The sequence below is a fragment of the Ceratotherium simum genome, chromosome X (assembly GCF_057802395.1).
Source record: "Ceratotherium simum simum isolate JZ-2026a chromosome X, ASM5780239v1, whole genome shotgun sequence".
Taxonomy (NCBI): domain Eukaryota; kingdom Metazoa; phylum Chordata; class Mammalia; order Perissodactyla; family Rhinocerotidae; genus Ceratotherium; species Ceratotherium simum.
In genome coordinates, this window is record NC_141940.1 from 85,151,683 (window position 1) to 85,171,771 (window position 20,089).

At 38.8% G+C, this 20,089-nt stretch overlaps 1 protein-coding gene across 14 annotated transcripts in view; it reads right to left on the reverse strand.

The window, feature by feature from the left end:
• HUWE1 (HECT, UBA and WWE domain containing E3 ubiquitin protein ligase 1) overlaps positions 1-20,089 on the reverse strand; it is a 150,697-nt gene that overhangs the window by 52,260 nt on the left and 78,348 nt on the right. For 13 of the 14 annotated variants that reach the window (XM_087426894.1, XM_014779713.2, XM_087426900.1 and 10 more), the window contains 10 exons: positions 14,830-14,887; positions 13,642-13,818; positions 10,015-10,260; positions 8,687-8,820; positions 7,805-7,899; positions 4,538-4,729; positions 2,061-2,277; positions 1,532-1,654; positions 643-880; positions 25-255 (listed from right to left, as the gene is read on the reverse strand). In XM_087426894.1, coding sequence (XP_087283020.1) covers positions 25-255; positions 643-880; positions 1,532-1,654; positions 2,061-2,277; positions 4,538-4,729; positions 7,805-7,899; positions 8,687-8,820; positions 10,015-10,260; positions 13,642-13,818; positions 14,830-14,887 — 1,711 coding nt within the window. The remainder of the gene's footprint in view (positions 1-24; positions 256-642; positions 881-1,531; positions 1,655-2,060; positions 2,278-4,537; positions 4,730-7,804; positions 7,900-8,686; positions 8,821-10,014; positions 10,261-13,641; positions 13,819-14,829; positions 14,888-20,089) is intronic. The other variant, XM_087426897.1, reaches the window with a different exon arrangement.

Sequence of the window (20,089 nt, forward strand, 5' to 3'; positions counted from 1 at the left end):
TGGAGTGTGAGGCCAATACCCTACCTGTTGCAGTTGTTGCTGGTTGACTTGAGGTTCCCGGCGGGAGCCACCTTCCTCTTGCCCTGTATCCTCTTCTCCTCGAGACCCCTCCTTCTCTTTGCTCAGTCTCTCTCGAATCACAGGTTCTCCTCGAAGGATGTGGCACAGGATGGCCAGCATGGACTCAGCCATTCGCCCGCCATACACCTTCAGGGGTTTCCGGTTCCACAGGTTCTTGATGCAAGTAAAGGCTGCCTGTACGTCATTTAAAAAGCTGTGTGAAGATCTTTGTGTGTCAATTCAAAGTCCCAGGAGGAACAGAACAAAGATCCATGGGATGACCCTTCCACAATTAGTGCTAAAAACAAAACCCTAGGTCAGGACTGAGGGGGCCTAGGGAAGCACAGAGAAGGGGCATTTAACTCAACCTGCAAACACCAATCTGAAGTTTACAGTTCAAATGTTTATACCACAGAAAATTCTCAAGTGGTCTCTACCCCCTTCTGTACAGCAGCCCTATCTGGGAGCAGGATCCAATGGTTCTCTAACAATCCAGTTATTTTATTAAGGAGGACAAAACAGAGTGGGAGCTACCTAGTCAGTATGAGAAATCCTCTTGGTTTTAGAATGCTGAATACTCACTTTCTGAGTTACCACAAGGAAGCGGAGGGCACTGAATTGTGGCAAGTTCTGGACGCCTCCAGGCAATTTGGCAGGCAGTGAATGTGGAGATTCAAGCACCGTAGTGGGATTCACCATCTTTTCCACCAGCATTAGCCAGGCATCTAGGAATTCTCCTGTGCCATCAGGTAAGTCTGAATGTTCTAATCCCTCAGCAACAGGAACTTTGCCTCCCATGGACAGAGCCCAATTGAAAGTTCTAAATTCAAATAAGAGAAAGTATGGAGACAGAATACTAATATTTTAGATGGGGGGTTTCCAGTCTCTACTCTGGTACTACATGTCCCTCCTCTTGGAGCTACTGATTTCCATCTGTCCAACATTTATTAGCTTTACCCTTTTTTGAGTTTTCATTCCAGCTTTATTGAGCTATTATTGACATACATGTAAGTTTAAGGTGTACAACCTGATGACTTGATACACATATATATTGCAAAATGATTACCATAGCTTCTAGCTTTACCTTTTAAAGCCAAAAAAACCAAAAAAACCAAAGTGAAACTCAGCTTAGAATCTTCTGACCAAGAGAAGTAGAAAAATTATATTGAGAGGAACAATAGAAAAGGACAAGTCTATTACAAAAATATGTACCAGGTGGTGGAAACCAAATGAGGAAAAGCAGAAACCCTCACAAACACCTCTAGGACATGCTGAATCCCACCCTCCAAGGAAGATGGAGACAAATACAGCTAGTTCCCAGAACATGAAAGAGTACAACCAATGGCTGTCTCTACGTATATCACTGTCACAGGATAGGTGACTCAGAAAGTTGTGAGTTGTGAGCTGCTAAGGCACACAGAAAAGACCAAACTCTAAGAAATACTTCTCTGTGAAGCAACCTGATCCTTACTCAAAAAGAGCATTGTGGCCTCCAGAGCAAAGAAATTTCTGCAGCATGAGGTGGTAGGGATACTTCCTCTCATCAAACAGCATTGGGGATGTAAAACCAACTGAACAAATGAAGAATGTCAGCCTGAAAGAGGGAAAAAGCAAAAATTTAACCTTCTTTGAGGCAGATACAGAAGCAATGGAAAATTCACATAAAAAGCAGGAGTATAATTTAACATGGCACTGGAGTGACAGACTGAGTGGAATGCAGGTGGGTGACTAGTCTGGTCATTAAAATTTCTAAGGCAAAAAAAGGTGACAGCTCCCATCTACTAAAAAATATAAGGTTATTGAAATGTAGTTTGATTATAAATGCTTTTAAAAATCTCTATATTCTAGACTAGGTAGAACCAAAACAAGTACTTAAAATTGTATTTGAGGTACACATCTAGAGTAAACAAGGGAACTCCAAGTCCTCTAGTTCAGTGGCTCACTCTCCATTCAAGTAAAGAAGGAACTAATTTGATTCTGCATCTCAAGCAGAACCTCACCTGAAGCGGGGAGTAGGTGTATACGGTGGAGGCTGCCAAGATAAGCCCTTTGTGAGGAGCTTAGTGAGGGCTGAGGCCGTTGATCGTGCAGCAGGTGTTGGTGCTGTGGTGGTGCTGGCAGCATGATGGCTCCTTCTTTGGCGGACAGGAGACCCCACACAAAGTTTAACAAGGAGTCCAAATAGCTCAGCAAGTGCTCGGCCTAATCTGGAGGAAGCTGGAACCCAAAAGTCAGAATAAGGTTGTATTCTCAGAATGGTTTCATTATAACAGACACATTACTGTTAATATACTTTTATGACTGACCACTTCCTCCCACACAACACCTAGGAAACACTTAAACATGTCTCTACATATGATAACCCAAAAAGGAAGTTCCACAGGGAATAAATGCTTCTTTTGAAGGCATGAGACAGAGAAGTATGTCGGCATTCAATATATAGCAAATGTGAAAAACAAGATAAGCACTCACACCGTTAGAGGAGGTATAAATTGAAACCACCTTTGTGGAAAGCAATACAGCAATATGAACTAGTTAAGTAAATGACACATCTATTGGATTATGGAGTCACTTAAAATGCCTACAGAGAACTTTAAAAATGGCAAAAATGTTAACAATCTAGACCAGAAAAGAACATCATATACACTATATATCGTCTGATCACAACATTAAATATATGGTCCCCAAAGGAAAAAAGATTACTGGGAAAAGCATAAAAATTTTATAAGTGGCTTTCTTAAGGCGTTAGGTAGACTTTAAGTATTTCAAATTTTCATCTTTGTAGGATGCTTTTTAGTATATATTATTAACCAGAATCCAAATCCAAAAAAGCAGAATCCAAATATAAACATGTAAAAAGAAATGTATAGAAAAAGGAAAGAAAATACGTCTAAACATACTGTATTTGGGTATTTCCTTGCTTTTCTTAAAACATTGCTCTGTACTTTCATATTTCTCCAATGACTATTTATTATTCTTAAAAGTATAAATGAAAATGTTGCCACAGCATTTCTGAAATAAAAATTATTTCACCACGATCCACAGATAAGAAAAGCTAGGTCTGAATCAAAGTACGTCTCTATTACGTACATGCACATAAGAACCCACTGTGAAAAAACAGGCTCTATTTGAGCTGGTATCACATATCATAATCTAAACTTAGTAAGCTCTGAGGTATACAGCATAAGAAGAAAGGAACAGGCTTTGCTTCTTCCTAATCCATCCAAATTAGGATTTCCTAATCTTAATTAGGGAATAGGCTACAGATACTTGCACTGCCTGGCTGGAGGTTGGGTATGCCCAGACTCTGAAAACCTAACGCATCCAAACATTACGTCTGCACTTTTTCACCATCTCTCTCAGGTGAACAGACAACCAACTGGCTAAAAGGTAGTCACAGCAAGGATAAGAGAAGAAAATAAAAAGCCAGTAACCACAGAGAAATATACATCAAAAGCACAGGCTGGGCCCACACAGAAACCTCAGAATGGTCCAAGGTCATAGTAGTCCAAGAGGTCTAACAAAGAAAGAAGAGGTAAACATAAGCATCTTCTTGGATGGTTAATTTTCCTTCAATTTGGGGCTAGTGGTAGCAGACTTTCAAATTAAAACAAAAGGAGTAGAATTAAACAAATTAGAACAGAATGTAAAATTCAAGGGGGTCTAAGATACATGGAAACACCAAAGGCCATTTTCTGCTTGCTTTTAGGCAGAACTCCAGATTCCTAGGAGTTACACCTTCACTTTCTTCTACATTAAGGTGTCAGAAAGCAGCAAATACTGAGGAACATACAGAAATAGTTTCCCCAAACATTGATATTACATTAAGGGGCAAAAGATGACAAAGACAGATCAGTGCACATCTTTAATGTGATTTTATATCATGTTAATGTAGTCTCCATAGAACTGCCAAAGTGACTTTATTAAAACATAAATCAACCATGTCACTTGCCAGCTATGTTTAAGGAATAGAGAAAGGAAGAGGAGACTAGGTGGTGTAGCTATACAGGTAACAGGAAAGCAAGGGAGCTTACCACCACAAAAGCCAAGAAGAGAGTATTTCAAGGAGGTGGTGGGTCAACTATCATGTTGCAGACAAATGAGAAAGGGACTGAAAAGTATCCAATGAACTTAGCAATAAGGAGGTTATAGGTACCTTGGTGAGACATTTCAGTGGAATGGTAGGAGCAGAAGCCATTTGCAGTAGTTGAAGAGTGAGTAGGAGGGAAGGAATTAAAGACAGGGAGGGGTAGTCATGGCTTTCAGGAAGCAACTGTCTTATCTCTATATCCCTGGCAGTTAGTACAGAGCCTGTCGCATGGCAAACATTCAGTAAAGTACACCTGAAAACGAGCCACCAAAGTTTAAAACTTCCTTAAAATTAAGAAACAACACAGCCTTACCAACTCAATTTTTCTGAGGACTGGTTAAGGCACTGAAAGCCAGAAAAAGGAGAAGAAAGAAGAGAATCACTCACCTGACAATAAAGGCTTGATTTGCTTGATTCTGGCGGCCATGGCAGGTGTGATTTTAGATTTGCCCTTAGAGTCTGAAGTAGTAGGTTCATCTGTCTCCATGGGAGCCAAAGTGTCACCATCAAGCCCAATGCCTTCCAACAAGCCCTGGGTAGAAGCATCCATACTTCCAGCTGTTCCATCCTGTTCCCCATCTGTAGACATAAGAGGGGAACAATAAGACCATGTTGAGCTAGCACTTACCTGGTTCCTTGTTCTGAAGAGTCCCAAGAAAGAGCTATCTATAGTGTTTGTTACTCTTTAAATTTCCATGACTTCCTAAATCTGAAAAGAAAAAACAAACAAAAAAACCCCCTCAAAACGGTACTGATATACTCCTCTCCTTGAAACCCTTCTAAGTAGCTAATACTGACATCTTCCAACGAGAGCATATGAACAATCTTAAGCCAGAGCTACCCTGGAAGACTGTAGGCACTGCATGACCCAGGGGGTACCATTCATATAGACCACAATGTGCATGGTGTCCCCATGCTGTCAAGGCACACGGCCTGGTAGAATTTTATAGCTCATTAATAAACTAAAATTGGACATCATAGATCACCACTGAAGAAATATATTTCCTAACATGTAAGGTTTTTGTATATGAATGTGAAATGTGTCTTTTTTGGGGGGGGGGGGTGTGTGCTCTTAGATCTAAGAATCAGCTTTAGGCAAACTTTATAAAACACAACACCAAGTTTACTTTGTAATTTTCTGGAAAAACTATGTGGAAATGGAGTCATCCTTGTTAAATGTGTGAAAGAAAATTGCTGGGAAAAAAAATACCCAGATTGTTAGGAGAGGCAATTCTTTGACAGAGTCTAATTTTGTTCTCGGTTCTTAGTAAATTATTTCATTCTTTCCTTGAGTTAAATTTGGTATATTTTGACTAAATTTGAGATTCTGATTTTTGATTTGGTCCATTGTCTCCAAAATTAACCTTGCCAGAGGTCTGTGTATATTTTATTAATTCTGTCCCCTTTCCCCTAATAACTAGCTGTCATTTAAGTCCTTATTTGTTGTTTCGTAAGTTATGTCTGCTTTGTTTCATTAGTTCCTTAACATTTTCCCTATCTTTAAGTAATCTCAGTATAATTTTTAAGCATATCTAATAGCTTTTTATACATAGAACTGTCTTCATTGTTTTCTTAACAGTTTATCAAATTTATTTCCTCCCTGATGTGGAATAAATGAGAAAAAAAAACTTTCTAGAAAAGTTGCTTCTATTAATTTTAGGTTTGTTGCATTAGGGTCAGAAAATTGTATATAATTTCTGCGCATTGCAATTTGAAATTGTTATTGAGATACAACATAGCTATTTTCTAAAATAGCACTGTCCAATAGAAATATAATGTGAGCCGCATATATAATTTAAAATTTCCTAGCAGGCACATTAAAAAGTAAAAAGAAGTAAGTATAATTTTTGATAATATACTGTTTAACGGAATATAATTGTTATTTCAACATGTAATCAAATATAAAAATTATTGAGATTTTAACATTTGTATACTAAATATTTAAAAAACCCAAATATCTATTTTGTACTTATAGTACATCTCAACTCAGACATTAAATTTTCATTCAAATAATTGATCTATATATTTCATACAACTTAGTTGAAAAAATAGACTCACATACCCAAGTTGTTCCAGACATACTTAAAAGTCTTCTAACAACTGAACAGAGTAATAGTTGTTAAATTTAAATCAATAAAAATTAAAAATTCAGTTTTCTCCATCCAACCTACAACCTCATCTTAACTACATCTGCAACAACCCTATTTTCAAATAAGGTCACATTCTAAGGTGCTGGGAAGTTAGTGCTTCAACATCTAATTTTTTGGGATGACACAATTCAACCCATAACACCCACCCCTTAACAAGAGGAAAGAAAGAAATAAAAAGAGGCAGAGAGAGAGAAATAGAGAGAGACAGAAAGCAAAAAAGGGAAGGAGGGAGGGAAGGAAAGCAAAGGAAGACAAAAAACAAATTCAGTTTTTTAGTTGTACCAGCCACATTACAAGCGTTCAATAGTCACACATGGCTAGAGGCTACCATATTGGACAGTGTGGTTCTAAAGTGTTCCATAGCCACTTAAAAAAATCATAAACCATTTTTTTTTAATTTTTTATTTATTTATTTTTTCCCCCAAAGCCCCGGCAGATAGTTGTATGTCATAGCTGCACATCCCAGTTGCTGTATGTGGGATGCGGCCTCAGCATGGCCGGAGAAGCGGTGCGTCACTGCGCGCCCGGGATATGAACCCGGGCCGCCAGCAGCGGAGCGCGCGCACTTAAATGCTAAGCCACGGGGCCGGCCCCATAAACCATTTTTAACCTATGAAATTAAGCTTCTGAAAAACAGGCATAAAAAAAATGAAAGTCCCACCATACCCTCTGATACAGTAATTTCTAGGAATCAATCTTACATTTGCATCAAACTACATACAAAGATGTTCATTTTTCAAAATAGTACATTAGAAAGTTAACAGAAAATGGTTAATTCATAGGACTTTTACGTGGCATTTCATGTTAAGTGAAAAAAGATCTATGAAATACTGTATATCTAAGATAATCACAACTATGTTAATAAAATATACCCTCAGGGAAAAAGATTATTAGGCAAACACTTTCAAAATAGTTTTTTTGTGGTACAAATATGGGTGATTCTTCTTTCTACTACATCTTCTAATTTTTACCATTGTGTGTATACATACATATACATATATATACACATATATATATGTGTATATATATATATTATTTTTTTTTTGCCTTCCTATGTGCCAGGGACCATACTAGGTTCTAGTTTTTTTTTTGACTGTGAAATTTTTGTTGTACATTATTGTTTGTCAGTCACCATATAAACGCACCCCTCCACCCCTTGTGCCCACCCCCTCGCCCCTGATAATCACCAAATAGTTCTATCTGTCCGTGTGTTGGTTTACCCTTCCACATATGAGTGAAATCATGCAGTGTTTGTCTTTCTCTTTCTGGCTTATTTCGCTTAACGTAATACCCTCCAGGTCCAACCATGTTGCAAATTTGTGTGTATATATTTTTATAGACAAAATGACTAAAAGTTTAATTTTAAATAGTTAAAAATCAATGAAAGAAAAAAACTGAGGACTATAGACGATAGAGCTAACTAAAATTTCACTACAGACTTATAAAGACACAGAGATAGAACACAAGAGATTTAATGACTAAGATTTTAGTTTCTTGGAGTTACCTGATCTTTTTCCGCCCTGGGTCGTACCTGCCTTCTCATCCTTTGGAACCAGTTTCTGCATGTCCGCCTGGCCAAATTCACACCCAGGTGGTAGGCTGCAACAAGAGAAAACAGTGAGCAAAAAAATCTGACAGCTCATCTTCTATGTTCTGCTTGTTCTCTAATCTGCTTGGCTGACACTATCCCTCTTATAGCAGGTTAAACCTAAAACATCTTCAATGATCGAATTCCTGAGGTAGCATTCAACAAGGTTTCCAACGCAACTCTAGATGTGGCTAAGAACAGGATCAAAATTTAAATACTTACCATGCCAACACAACATAATTGGGATATTAGATCAAAGATGCACAAGATGTCACCTCTGTAAGAAAGTCTCTAGGCTGGTAAGTGGGAAGGACGATGCTAAGGACTGAATGTTTTGTCCCCTCAAAACTCGTATGTTGAAATCCTAATGCCCAATGTGATGGTGTTAGTAGGTAAAGCCTTTGGGAGGTGCCTAAATCATAAGGGTGGAGCCCCTCATGAATGGGACAGGACTAGTGCCTTATAAAGGAGTCTCCAGAGAGATTCCTAGTCCCTTAAGCCATGTGAGGATACAATGAGAAGTCTACGACCCAGTAGAGGGCCCTCAACCAACCATGCTGGCACCTTGATCTCAGACTTCCAGCCTCCAGAACTGTGAGCAATAAATTTCTGCTGTTTATAAGCACCCAGTCTGTGGTATTTTGTTATAGCAGCTTGAATGAACTGACAGACAAGGAAGCCTCTGAACTCTTTAATATACCCTTCTATCCTTGACCAAAGCGATCCTCCAGGGTCACTGAGCTTAGTTTCTGTTAGGAAAGACAACAGCGATAATAAAAGAGATGACCATTCCCTTACCTGTTTGGGGTACACAAGGAGAGGAGGACAGTGCTTTCCCACACCAGGGAACAGTATAATTGGCTCAGCTTGCTCAAAACACTCAGACCCAACTGAGAGCCCCACTGGTTTACAGAGATGGAACGAATTTCACTCTGCAACCAAAGTGAAAAGAAGTTGATCTTTAGGATGCCCTCTGAATAATTATACTCAAAATCAACTTTCAACTATGCTTAAGAAGGATAAGGGATTTTATTTTTCCTTCCTTGTTCTTCTCAGAGAATTGTCTACTTCATCAAAATTTCTACATTTAGGATCACAGTTCCACAAGGTATTCTTACAATATTTACAATTCGCCTCTAAATTCCTCTTCTCATTGGTTTTTGTAAAGTGAGAGAGTCACAGGCAACTATTTTTCTAAATCAAACAAACAGCTTTATAGATTCAGTGACAGCTTTCTAATGTTTTTAAGTGGTTGGGGGCTTGTTATTTCCCTCATTTCTGTACTTCAAGAAATATTTAAGATTTATTTAATTCCTTGAATTGAACATTTAATATAAATTTTATTTCATTTAATAAATGAAAAGTCATAAAAATAAATCCCTGAACTTTATGTAATTTATTTTCTAAATAGTTCATAACTGTGCTTTTCATTTGATTTGATCAAAAGAATACACTCCTGCTCAACAACATAAAACAGGGCTGCTAAAATGTTATACCACTAATCTCTAGAATTGATTACCTGAGAACTAAAGGTAGTAAAATTGGGAGCACACAAAAAACTTGCCTTTCTGGACCCACAAGAGAAACCTCACAGGGATTGTAGGGATAGAGTTTGACATTTAGGAAATCTTTAGTAATCTCTGCTAATTACCATTGACTTAAATGTTCTGTGGTCAAATTTCCTTCTTGTCATCCCATTATCAGGCTTACATGCATTTGTAGAAAGATTAGGAATAAGGCCAGATGAGCACCCAATTGAGGATTGTCCACTAAAAAGGGTGACTATACATCCCAGTTGGCCTGTATGGAGGCTACAGATCTATTAATGCCTGTTATTTATAACCAACCTCTTTCACTCTCAAGAAGGTCCAATTCACCAAACAAATTATATGGTCATCCAACTTCTAACAACAACAAAAAAACACTAAGGGAAACTGAAACTAGACAGCAACTTGAAGCATAAACCTAAGTCACTCGTCAAAAAAAAAAAATCTCACCCTAAAACTGTTCTTTCAGCAGCAAGCCCAGGTAGAACTGCTTTTAAGCACAGTAAGATGCTAGGTATATATGCCCTACGTATTTCACTGGCTTCAAACCAACATGTTCACCCCAAAGATAATTCTTACCTGCCCAACTCTGCAAGTATGAACAAACATCATGATGTAGGCATGCGCAGCAGTAAGTGCATGCAGTAGAGGTGTGGCCTGAGCTGAGAGGGTGGCATCAGCAACATTGCCGGCACAAGCCAGTTCTCGCAACAATACTGAGCCCCCAGGGGATTCAATTGGGCGGTGTAAGGGCTCCAAGGAGGAGAGGATGGAGTCCAACTGAAGGAGACCCTCCTGAAGGACTTTGGGTTCATGTGACAGTGTCTGAAATAAGAGAAATAATCAAAGCATTAATGTATAATGAAGTTCACATGCATCATATCTTTAACAGTCACAACGGAAGAAGTGGAAGACAGGTCTCACAAATTGCAGACCTGGCCATGGTCTCTCACCTGGTAAATGGTAGAGCCAATATATGAACGCAGGTATGACATACCTCAATGCCTTCTTCTAGAGTGACACATTACTTCTCTCAAATGAGAGGCTTTCAAACGTGGTCAGCCAAACTTTTAAAAGCTTGTAATGGCCAAACTGGAATACCACTATAGCAAGGACTCCATGCCATAAGATTAATTCCAAATTTTGCTCAGCAGGGAGCAATGTTAAACATAGGCAAGGTTCCAAAGCATGGAAGTAGACCACTATTACAAATGTTTTTTTCTTCTCACAATGAGAGACATTCTAGAATAGGCATCAGCTAGATGATTTCTAATTTTTATGAGACAATTCAAGGATTATATGGCTCCTGTAATTTCTTTTTGACTCTGCAGAAAAATGTGACAGTAAAACACTATACTTGCCACTCAAAGACAGAACTTACATGCTTTTCCTATTACTTTAAATAAATCTATCCACCCTCACACAGTATCTTAGAAGTAGGATAAAGATGGAGCAGCCCTTTTCCCTCTCTCTCATGAACAGCACTTAATTAAATATTCAGAGTAAAGCAAAATGAAACATTAAATGTAGATATGTCACAATTATGGATCTTTCCAAGTCCGTAAGCAACTGAATTTCTGATCTTTAGCAGAAATTACTTATCACTGTACAACCCAGCTAATAAAGGAGCTTCATAGATGTAATGCAATGCCTAAGAAAAAATCCAATGGCGTTTTTTTTTTTTTTTTTTGCAGAAGTAGAACTCTCTCCTAAAATTCATATAGAAGAATCTCAAGGGAACCTGAATAGATATAACCATTTTGAAAAAGAACAAAGTTGGAGGTCTCACACTTCCTGATTTTCAAAGTTACCACAACACTACAGTAATCAAAAGTGTGGTACTGGCGTAAAGACAGGCACCCAGGCCAATGGAATAGAACAGAGAGCCCACAAATAAACCCTCACATATATGGTCAAATGATTTTTGACAAGGGTGCCAAGACAGGGGTGCAAGAGGGAAAGGACAGTCTTTTCAATAATTGTGGTGGGAAAACTGGATATCCACAAGCAAAAGAATGAAGTTGAACCTTACCCACACCATATAAAAAAATTAACTCAAAAGAGATCAAAGACCTAAATTTAAGAGGTAAAACTATAAAACACCTAGAAGAAGCCATAAGGTAAAAGCTGCATGACATTGGATTTGGTAATGATTTCTTAGATATGACACCAAAAGCACAGACAACAACAATAAAAAAGATAAACTGGACCTCATAAAAATTAAAATCTTTTGTATATCAAAGGACACTATCAACAGAGTGAAAAGGCAACCCACAGAGTGGGAGAAAATTTCTGCAAATTATTTATCTGATAAGAAATTAACATCCAGAATACATACAGAACTCCTACAACTCAACAACAAAAAACAAGCGACCCCATTAAAAAATGGGCAAAGGACATGAAAAGACATTTCTCCAAAGAAGATATACAAACAGGCTATAAGCACATGAAAATATGCTCAACATCACTAATCATCAGGGAGATGCAAATCAAAACCACAAGATCTCACTTTGTACCCATTAGGCTGGCTACTATCAAAAAACCAGAAACTAACAAGTGTTGGTGATGATTTGGAGAAATTGGAGCCCTTGTGTAGTGCTGGTCGGAATGTGAAATGGTGGAGCTGCTGTGGAAAACAGTATGGCAGTTCCTCAAAAAATTAAAAATAGAATTACCATATGATCCAGCAATCCTACTTCTGGGTATATAACCAAAATAACTGAAATCAGGATCTTGTGTATGATCTCACTTATATGTGGAACCTAAAGAAGTCAAACTCATAGAACCAAAGAGTAGAATGACGGTTGCCAAGGGCTGGGGGGAAACTGTGGAGATACTGGTCAAAGGGTACAAACTTTCAGTTATAAGATGAATCAGTTCTGGGGATCTAATGTATAGCAGGGTGACTATAGTTAATAATACTGTATTACCTACCTGAAATCGCTGAGAGTAGATCTTAAGTGTTCTCACCACACACACACACAAAGCAGAGTCTTGAAGAAATATGTGCACACCCACGCTCACTGCAGCACTATTCATAATATCCAAGAGGTGGAAGCAACCCAAACGTCCATCAATGAATCAATGGATAAATAAAACGCAGTTTATACATACAATGGAGTATTATTCAGCCTTAAAAAAGGAAGGAATTTCTGACATATGCTACAACATGGATGAATCTTGAGGACATTATGCTAAGCAAAATAAGCCAGTCACAGAAAAGACAAATACCTTATGAGCTGCACTTACGTGAGGTACTTAAAACAGTCAAATTCATAGAGACATAAGTAGAATGGCGGTTACTAGGGGCTGGGAGGAGAGGGGAATGGGGAGTTGTTGTTTAATGGGTATAGAATCTCAGCTTGCAAGATGAAAAAGAGTTTTTGGAGATGGGTTGCACAACAATGCGAATGTACTTATTACTGAACTGTACACTTAAAAATGGTTAAAGTGGTAAATATCATGTTATGTGCACTTTACCACTATTTAAAATAAATAAAGGGGGGCTGGCCCGGTGGTGTAGCAGTTAAGTGCACGTGCTCTGCTGCAGTAGCCCGGGGTTTGCAGGTTTGGATCCTGGGCGTGCACCGATGCACTGCTTGTCAAGCCATGCTGTGGCAGCGTCCATATGAAGTAGAGGAAGATGGGCACAGATGTTAGCCCAGAACCAATCTTCCTCAACAAAAAAAGAGAAGGATTGGCATCAGACGTTAGCTCAGGGCTAATCTTCCTCACACACACAAAAATAAATAAAATAAAATAAAGGAACTTCATATTTTGGCAAAATTTGAGCAATAAACTACATGTCAATTATGCTTAAAATACATGACTATCAACCTTGAAAAGGGAAAAAAAATACATGGCTAAACAATACCAGACTGCGTTAAAAAGCATCCACGACAAAGGATGACATACTAATAAAACCCAGCTCCAAAGCTTTCCTGGAGATATACTTCTGAATAAACTCAAACGTTACAAGTATATATTAAACCCAGAAACAAAGAAGAAACACTTCAACTTTTCAATGAGAAATAACGTGGCACACTATTTATTAGTCACAAAATTCACTTGTAGTGTATAACCACAAATTTCTTCATTATTTTTTAGTTGAAGGTAAGGGGAGACCACAGTAGAAACATGTATACAGAAGTACTACAAAACTGATTTCTAAAAAGAAATGAAAATACTTGGTCAGATGCTTCTTACCAATATGGATTTGCAGACACCTGCAACAGCCTGACAGGCCGCAGATGTGGGAAAGTCAATGGGCAGATTGGGAAGACCCAAAATGGTAACCAAAGGCAAGAGTCCTTTCTGATTCACAAATTCCTGGCAGTGGTCATCTGTTGTATTGTTGCTCAGAATAGATTCCACAAATTTCATCTAGATAATGAAAATTTTAAAAAATAGTTAGAGCCTGACACCTGGAACTAAAAGGCCAGCTTGGAGTAAGAACAGGGGTAAGCCTTGTAGTCATGAAATCATTGTTTTCTAGAACACCAAAACCTCAGGTAAACAGGGATAGATGGATGACACGGACCCTAAACATCCATAAAATAAGGAATAACTACAATTTCTTCCCAATCTACCCTTTCAGCCACACCTAAAGTCATATAATTTGAGAGAACAGAGGTTAAATGACTTGCTCAGGGCCACACCATGAGTTAGTGGCAGAATCAGGTCTAATCTCGTAATTTGCTCATTTAGTGCTCCTTGCATGATAATGTGTTGCCTCTCCCCTGGAAGCAAACATCATGGATACTTTCCCTCAAATGTGCTCATAATGCAAATGAAACCTAGAACTCTGGAAGAGTGATTGGACCAAACAAAGCATTTTGTAAGGGTAAGAAACTAAAATGTGGGCAACAAACACATACGCACAAGAGAAACTCTTGGAAGTGCTTAATGGGCTAGAACAAATGCTAAGTGGGCTTCCCCTTACAGGTAAATAATTCTGGGAAAATTCAAACTCTTCACTTTTTCCTGTGAGACACACAGGAAATTAAAAGAAAAGGCCATATTATTATTTTTTTTTTAAATAAAAGAGAAGTTAATGGGAAAAAATGTCAAGTTACAGGAAAAAAATATTATGTTGGATACATTCAAACAACACAATACTGGATTGGCCAATCAAAGCCCACTCTCCTCCTGCTTGGAGTCCAATGGGGAATGGTAACAATGAACAGAAAATTGAGAATATCCAAAAAAGGGAGTGTTGGCTAATTTTTGGCAAACCAGTCTCACAGAAAAAGGTTTGCACATCTTTCCCCACTGCTCCACACTTTAAGGGCCCCACTGAAAATAAACATGGAAGTCACTGGACTATTTGGTAACCCCACACATTTTCCAGAAAAGCACACACCTTTACTCAGTTTGCCCTACTGTGACTCTTACCACATTAAGGATGTAATCCATGAGGGGAATAGGAATACGTTCCTCTGTACCAACAACCCTGTTAAGGGAGAAAAGAGTGAGTTATACAGAAATTCACAATACTGGTGCAAGAGAACAAAGTGAGGACAGGGAAACAGCATGAAATGCTAGGCCTTTTTCTAAGTAAGACTTACAATCTTTGGTATATAAGCACAGGAAAAAAAAAGTTGAAATCAATTCTGAAGGTAGCTTTCCGAGCCTGACTAGCTTGACAGCACAAAAGGAAAAACCAAGTCTTCACAAATTAAGCATCTGTACATATCTCAAAAGAAATTATCCTATCTCAGGCAAACTACTGTAGGAGGAATTCATCAGTATGAAAATATTAAAGATAAGCAAGTTCAATTAAGAGACTATTTAAACATTTGCTTGAAGAAAGGTGCCAGGACAAAGAAACAAATACATTAACATCTTACCATGTTCTTGCATTAGGTTTAAAGTTAGAGAGAGCAGGAAAGAAGTTAATTTTCTTCAAAATTCCATGCTTAGATTGACAAACCATTCACAACAGTCAAAGATGAAGCCAACCTCCAAGGCCTTCTTCCCTAACAATCTGTGCTGTGTCACAACAGTTACTGAACTATCCAAAAATTGTGATCAGGTCTCTTGCTTCAGATGCTTCAATGATGCACTGCAGATGAGAAGGCTGCAATGATGCCACAGCTGCAGAAAATGCAGCCCTTAGCCCAATGGCTACATCTTGGCTTTTGCAAGAAATAGAGGGAAAAAACCAAAAGTATACTGAAATGACACAAAATCTACCTCAAAGATAAACCCTAGGAAAGGACAAAACTTGAGTCAAATAAGGAGCATTTTGGATATAGGCCTTTGGAGCAGATTTGAGGAGAAAGGGCAGAGATGGAAGAATGGAGAGGTAGGGAGAGACAGAAGACGGCAAGAAGCTAGCAGTTCTCATCTCTGAGCAAGATAAAACATGAATAAAAATTGACCAGGCAGGAGGACATTTGGCAGCAAATGCAGACTAGGCAAAGAGAGTGGAGAGACATCAAGAATGGCTTCAGTGATGAAATATCCAAAGCTAGGGTTTGAGTAGGATGTTGTGAACATGCTCAATGAAGAATCTGGGGAAGGACTTTGTACAGAGGGAGGACCTATAAGCCAAGAATGAAATGATTCCACGGGAATGTCGCAAACCTTTCTTTGACTGTCAAGTTCCTCCTCAGAACCATTGCAGCATTCCTTGCTACTTACACCAATTATCCATCCCTGCTTGGTTGCACCTCCTTGGAAAGAACTCAGAGTTCTATCCCTACAGCTAAAGAGCGCAGGTGTGGCTCTAGCCCAATGAGACATCTGCCCCTTTGCAGAAGCCAAGTATAACGGCAAAGAGCCAAAGTCATACCACGAAATGGAACCCAGGTACTTCCTTCATTTGCTAGATGGAAGTTGTGGAGGAGAACAAGAGAGAAAACAAACCAACAGTGATTCTTAATCCAACTCCAGGAAGAAAACTGTTCAGTAACTACTTTTCTCCCTGCCTCATCTTTTGGCTTCCAGGCTCAGGATGTCATATAGTAACAGTAAAAATGATCAACTCTCTACAGTAGAAATCCCCCTACCAACTGGTTTTAAGAAAAACCATTCTAATCTTAACCTCATATAAAACTTTGAGCCATAGCATCTCTGAAAAAATAAAAGACTGCATTCCCATAAATGAAACAATTCACCTTAACCGTCAAATTAAAAACTTCCTGCCTCTCCCCCTTCTTCAAAACATACACACTTTCCCAAACTCAATTTTACTCTGATCAATTTTACATGTGCATTTATGGTGCTGGAGCCCTTAATCAGAAGTAAAGGAGAAGGATTCCAATTGAGTATCATAGTACAGTGTATAAGACAACAGATCTCATAGGGTTTTTGGGGAGAGAGTGGATAGGTGGGGGGAATCAGGTCTTTCTTCCAGCTCTTGAAGAGAGACAGCTGCCTTGGGCAAAGGACCCCTCCCACGGGGCCACGATTCAGGGGAAAACTGCTTCTCTGCATTTGCTGCCTTTAAAGCCCAGACAGTTGCCATTCACGTTCCAAAGACCACAAATATAACTCATTTCTTTCAAGTTGTTCAGGGTAGGCAGTTAAGTTAGGCAAAGTAAATGGAATCAACCAGAAAATAAACCATGGTTCCCCAACTAAAAACCCTGGGTAGGGCCGGCCCCGTGGCTTAGTGGTTAAGTGCGTGCACTCCGCTGCTGGTGGCCCGAGTTCGGATCCCGGACGTGCACTGGTGCACCGCTTCTCCGGCCGTGCTGAGGCCGCATCCCACATACAACAACTAGAAGGATGTGCAGCTATGACATACAACTATCTACTGCAGCTTTGGGAGAAAAAATAAATAAATAAAAATTATAAAAACAAAAACAAAACCCCCAGGTACTTCCTGGCAAGTATATTTATCCCCAGCAATATCAGTTTTGCTCAGAATAAACAATTTAGAAGGCAGAAGAAAGAGGCGAAAAGTATTTTAAATGACTTGTGGTGAATGCCTCTGAATACAGAACAGAACTCCATGTATTTGGGGTAGACTATAGTGACTAAGTTTTCTTATTCCAGATCTCTAGCATAAACCACGTGTCTCAAGATCAAATACAAACACCATTTTCAAATACTAGCTGCTGATTTTGGAAAAAATATAAGGGAAAAGAAGGCTGTCTCAGCCTGGAAACTCAAAAGTCCATCAACAGGAGAATGGATAAAGACTGTAGTATATCCACACAATGGAATACTACTCAGCAGTGAAAAGGAACAACCTACTGATAGATGCAACAACATGGATGAATCTCAAAAACACATCGAGTAACAGAAGCCAGATACAAGAAAGTACATACATCAGATATGATATACATATAAGACTTCATTTATTCTATTTATATGATGTTCTAGAATAGGCAAACATTCTATGATAACAGAAATAAGGTAAGTAGCTGCCTCATTTTAGGGTGGGGAAATAGGAAACAAAATCTGTGCAATTTACTGTATAGAAAATATTCCTCAATAAAAAATACCGGAAAAAAATTTATTCATGTGTGTATTTATGGCACCAGAAAACAGATGAGGGCATGGGAGACAGGAATCTGTTTGGGAGTCCCACTGAAGAACTTTGTGTTTGGGCGGGAGGTACGAACAAAACTTTTGGGGAGAGGGGTGGCACACACTGCAAATTTTTCTAAGCCTCTTCCCACATTGGCAGAAAGTACATAGCAACTCCTACCATAACAACTGCCTGGGAATAAGGAGATAAAAGAACTTTCCCTTTAATATATTGTGGCTTTCAAAATGGAGGCCGAGTTTACACAGTCTCTTGTTTTTCCTTCCAGCCCTAATAACCCATGTAATGGCCCAATCGAGGCCTCTGAAAACAGCAGAAGTGGAAAGTGTGTGTGTGTGTGTCAGTCAACATTTGTGAGACTCTTAGACATATTGTATGAATGAAGTAGTGATGAACACCCAGAGCATGCAGAGTATAGAAAAATACTGATACCATGGAACAACAACTGCTAAGAGTCCTCTGCAGCTTAGAAGCTATATATGACTAACACTACGGTAGCAGCATATTAATGCTTTGGGTCTAGATGTTTACTCTCTCTTCATTCTCATTCATGTTTCATCAGGCCCAGCTCTCTTGGCATTTAAGACTCAGGGAATCCTTAATCTAATGCTCTTGATTCATTCCAAACAACAACTGCTAAGAGTCCTCTGCAGCTTAGAAGCTATATATGACTAACACTAACCCACTAAATAAACACTTATTGACTGATAATCTACTACATACAAAGTGACTGGGGTACACTGTTAAATAAGACACTCTTCCTGCCCTGGAGGAGCATACAGCTTAGTGGGGTAAATCATTAGAATATATGAATAATTTTAACAAAACTGTTGGGAGAACAGAAAAGATCAACTTCCCATTTGGAGGTAAAAGGAAAGGCTCCTTTAAAAATGAGACATTTGAGCTGGTCTTGCAGAAATTTGGTAGAGGGAAAAGAAGGAGATAAGATAATTTGGGGATAGGGCATAAATATGGATAGAACACACTGACACACAATATTCCAAGAAAAGCATGGGGAGTGAAGAGATATGAGGACTTAAGAAAATGTCAATTTACCAAGACAGCTGGAAATCTGGACATGTTAGATCTAAGGTGTCTGTAAAATGTCCAGGTAGAGAAGAAGTTATATGCAGATGAATGTACACAGCTTGACTCAGAACCACCACTACAACCACCACTCATGTTTATGAAATCCTTCCCTTGTTTATAGCCAGGAAAGGAATCCTATCCCACCAGCATGGCAGACAACTGAGGGTGTGGCAAGGAAGCACTAACATTCTGACTCCTTTGCAATAGAGTCTTGCTTTCTTTCAGGGTGTCCCTCCTCTTCCAGAAAGAAAACATTTTAATCAAAACAGAAGACGCTGCTAGAATGAAGGTAGGATTGCCCTCTGCGACGAGGGTAAGATATCCGCTCAAAAAAACTTAGTAGTTAATGCCTCTCCTCCAAAAACACTCATACCAACAGGCTCATTACTTTCTAGAATTTCAAGAGAGCAGAGCACACCAGTTTCGGAGTCTAGGCCTTTGCTCCTACTGTCTACTCTACCAAAATCTTCTCTTGAAGTCCCAAGCCACCCTTCAAGATCAGCTCAAACTCATTCATATCCATGCCTACAATGCTGATGCTTCTGTCAGAACTACTTATCTATACATCAAAAGGAGCACTTACTAAATGAGTGAATGCATGACTGTCCAGAGGGATCACACCCACTTCTAGCATGAAGGTCATAAAGAGTTACAGCTACAACAGTTATATTTCATCCCTTGCATGTGAACACTGTAAACTCAAAGAGCTTAGTGGACTATCCACTACCAGCCAGCAGTCTTTAAGCCCACCCTCATCTCACCATCAAGGTAGTCAATTTTTATGTAGAACAAACCTCAAATAAATAGAAATAAGAAGGAAAATCTACTGTGCCTGGTTATAATCAGATAGTACATTCCAAAGCCTTCTGATTTATCTGGAATGAAGAGATAATAATCAAATAATCACAAAGACCAACCAATAACGAATCCCCATTAACTCATAAGGACTTCTTAGAGATAGGCTTCAAAAGTACAATGTGTTTCACATGTGCTCACTTATGGAAACAATCAAGCAGTCAATGATGTGGAATACCAAATTAACAAAGGGAAACTAAGTCCTCTGAA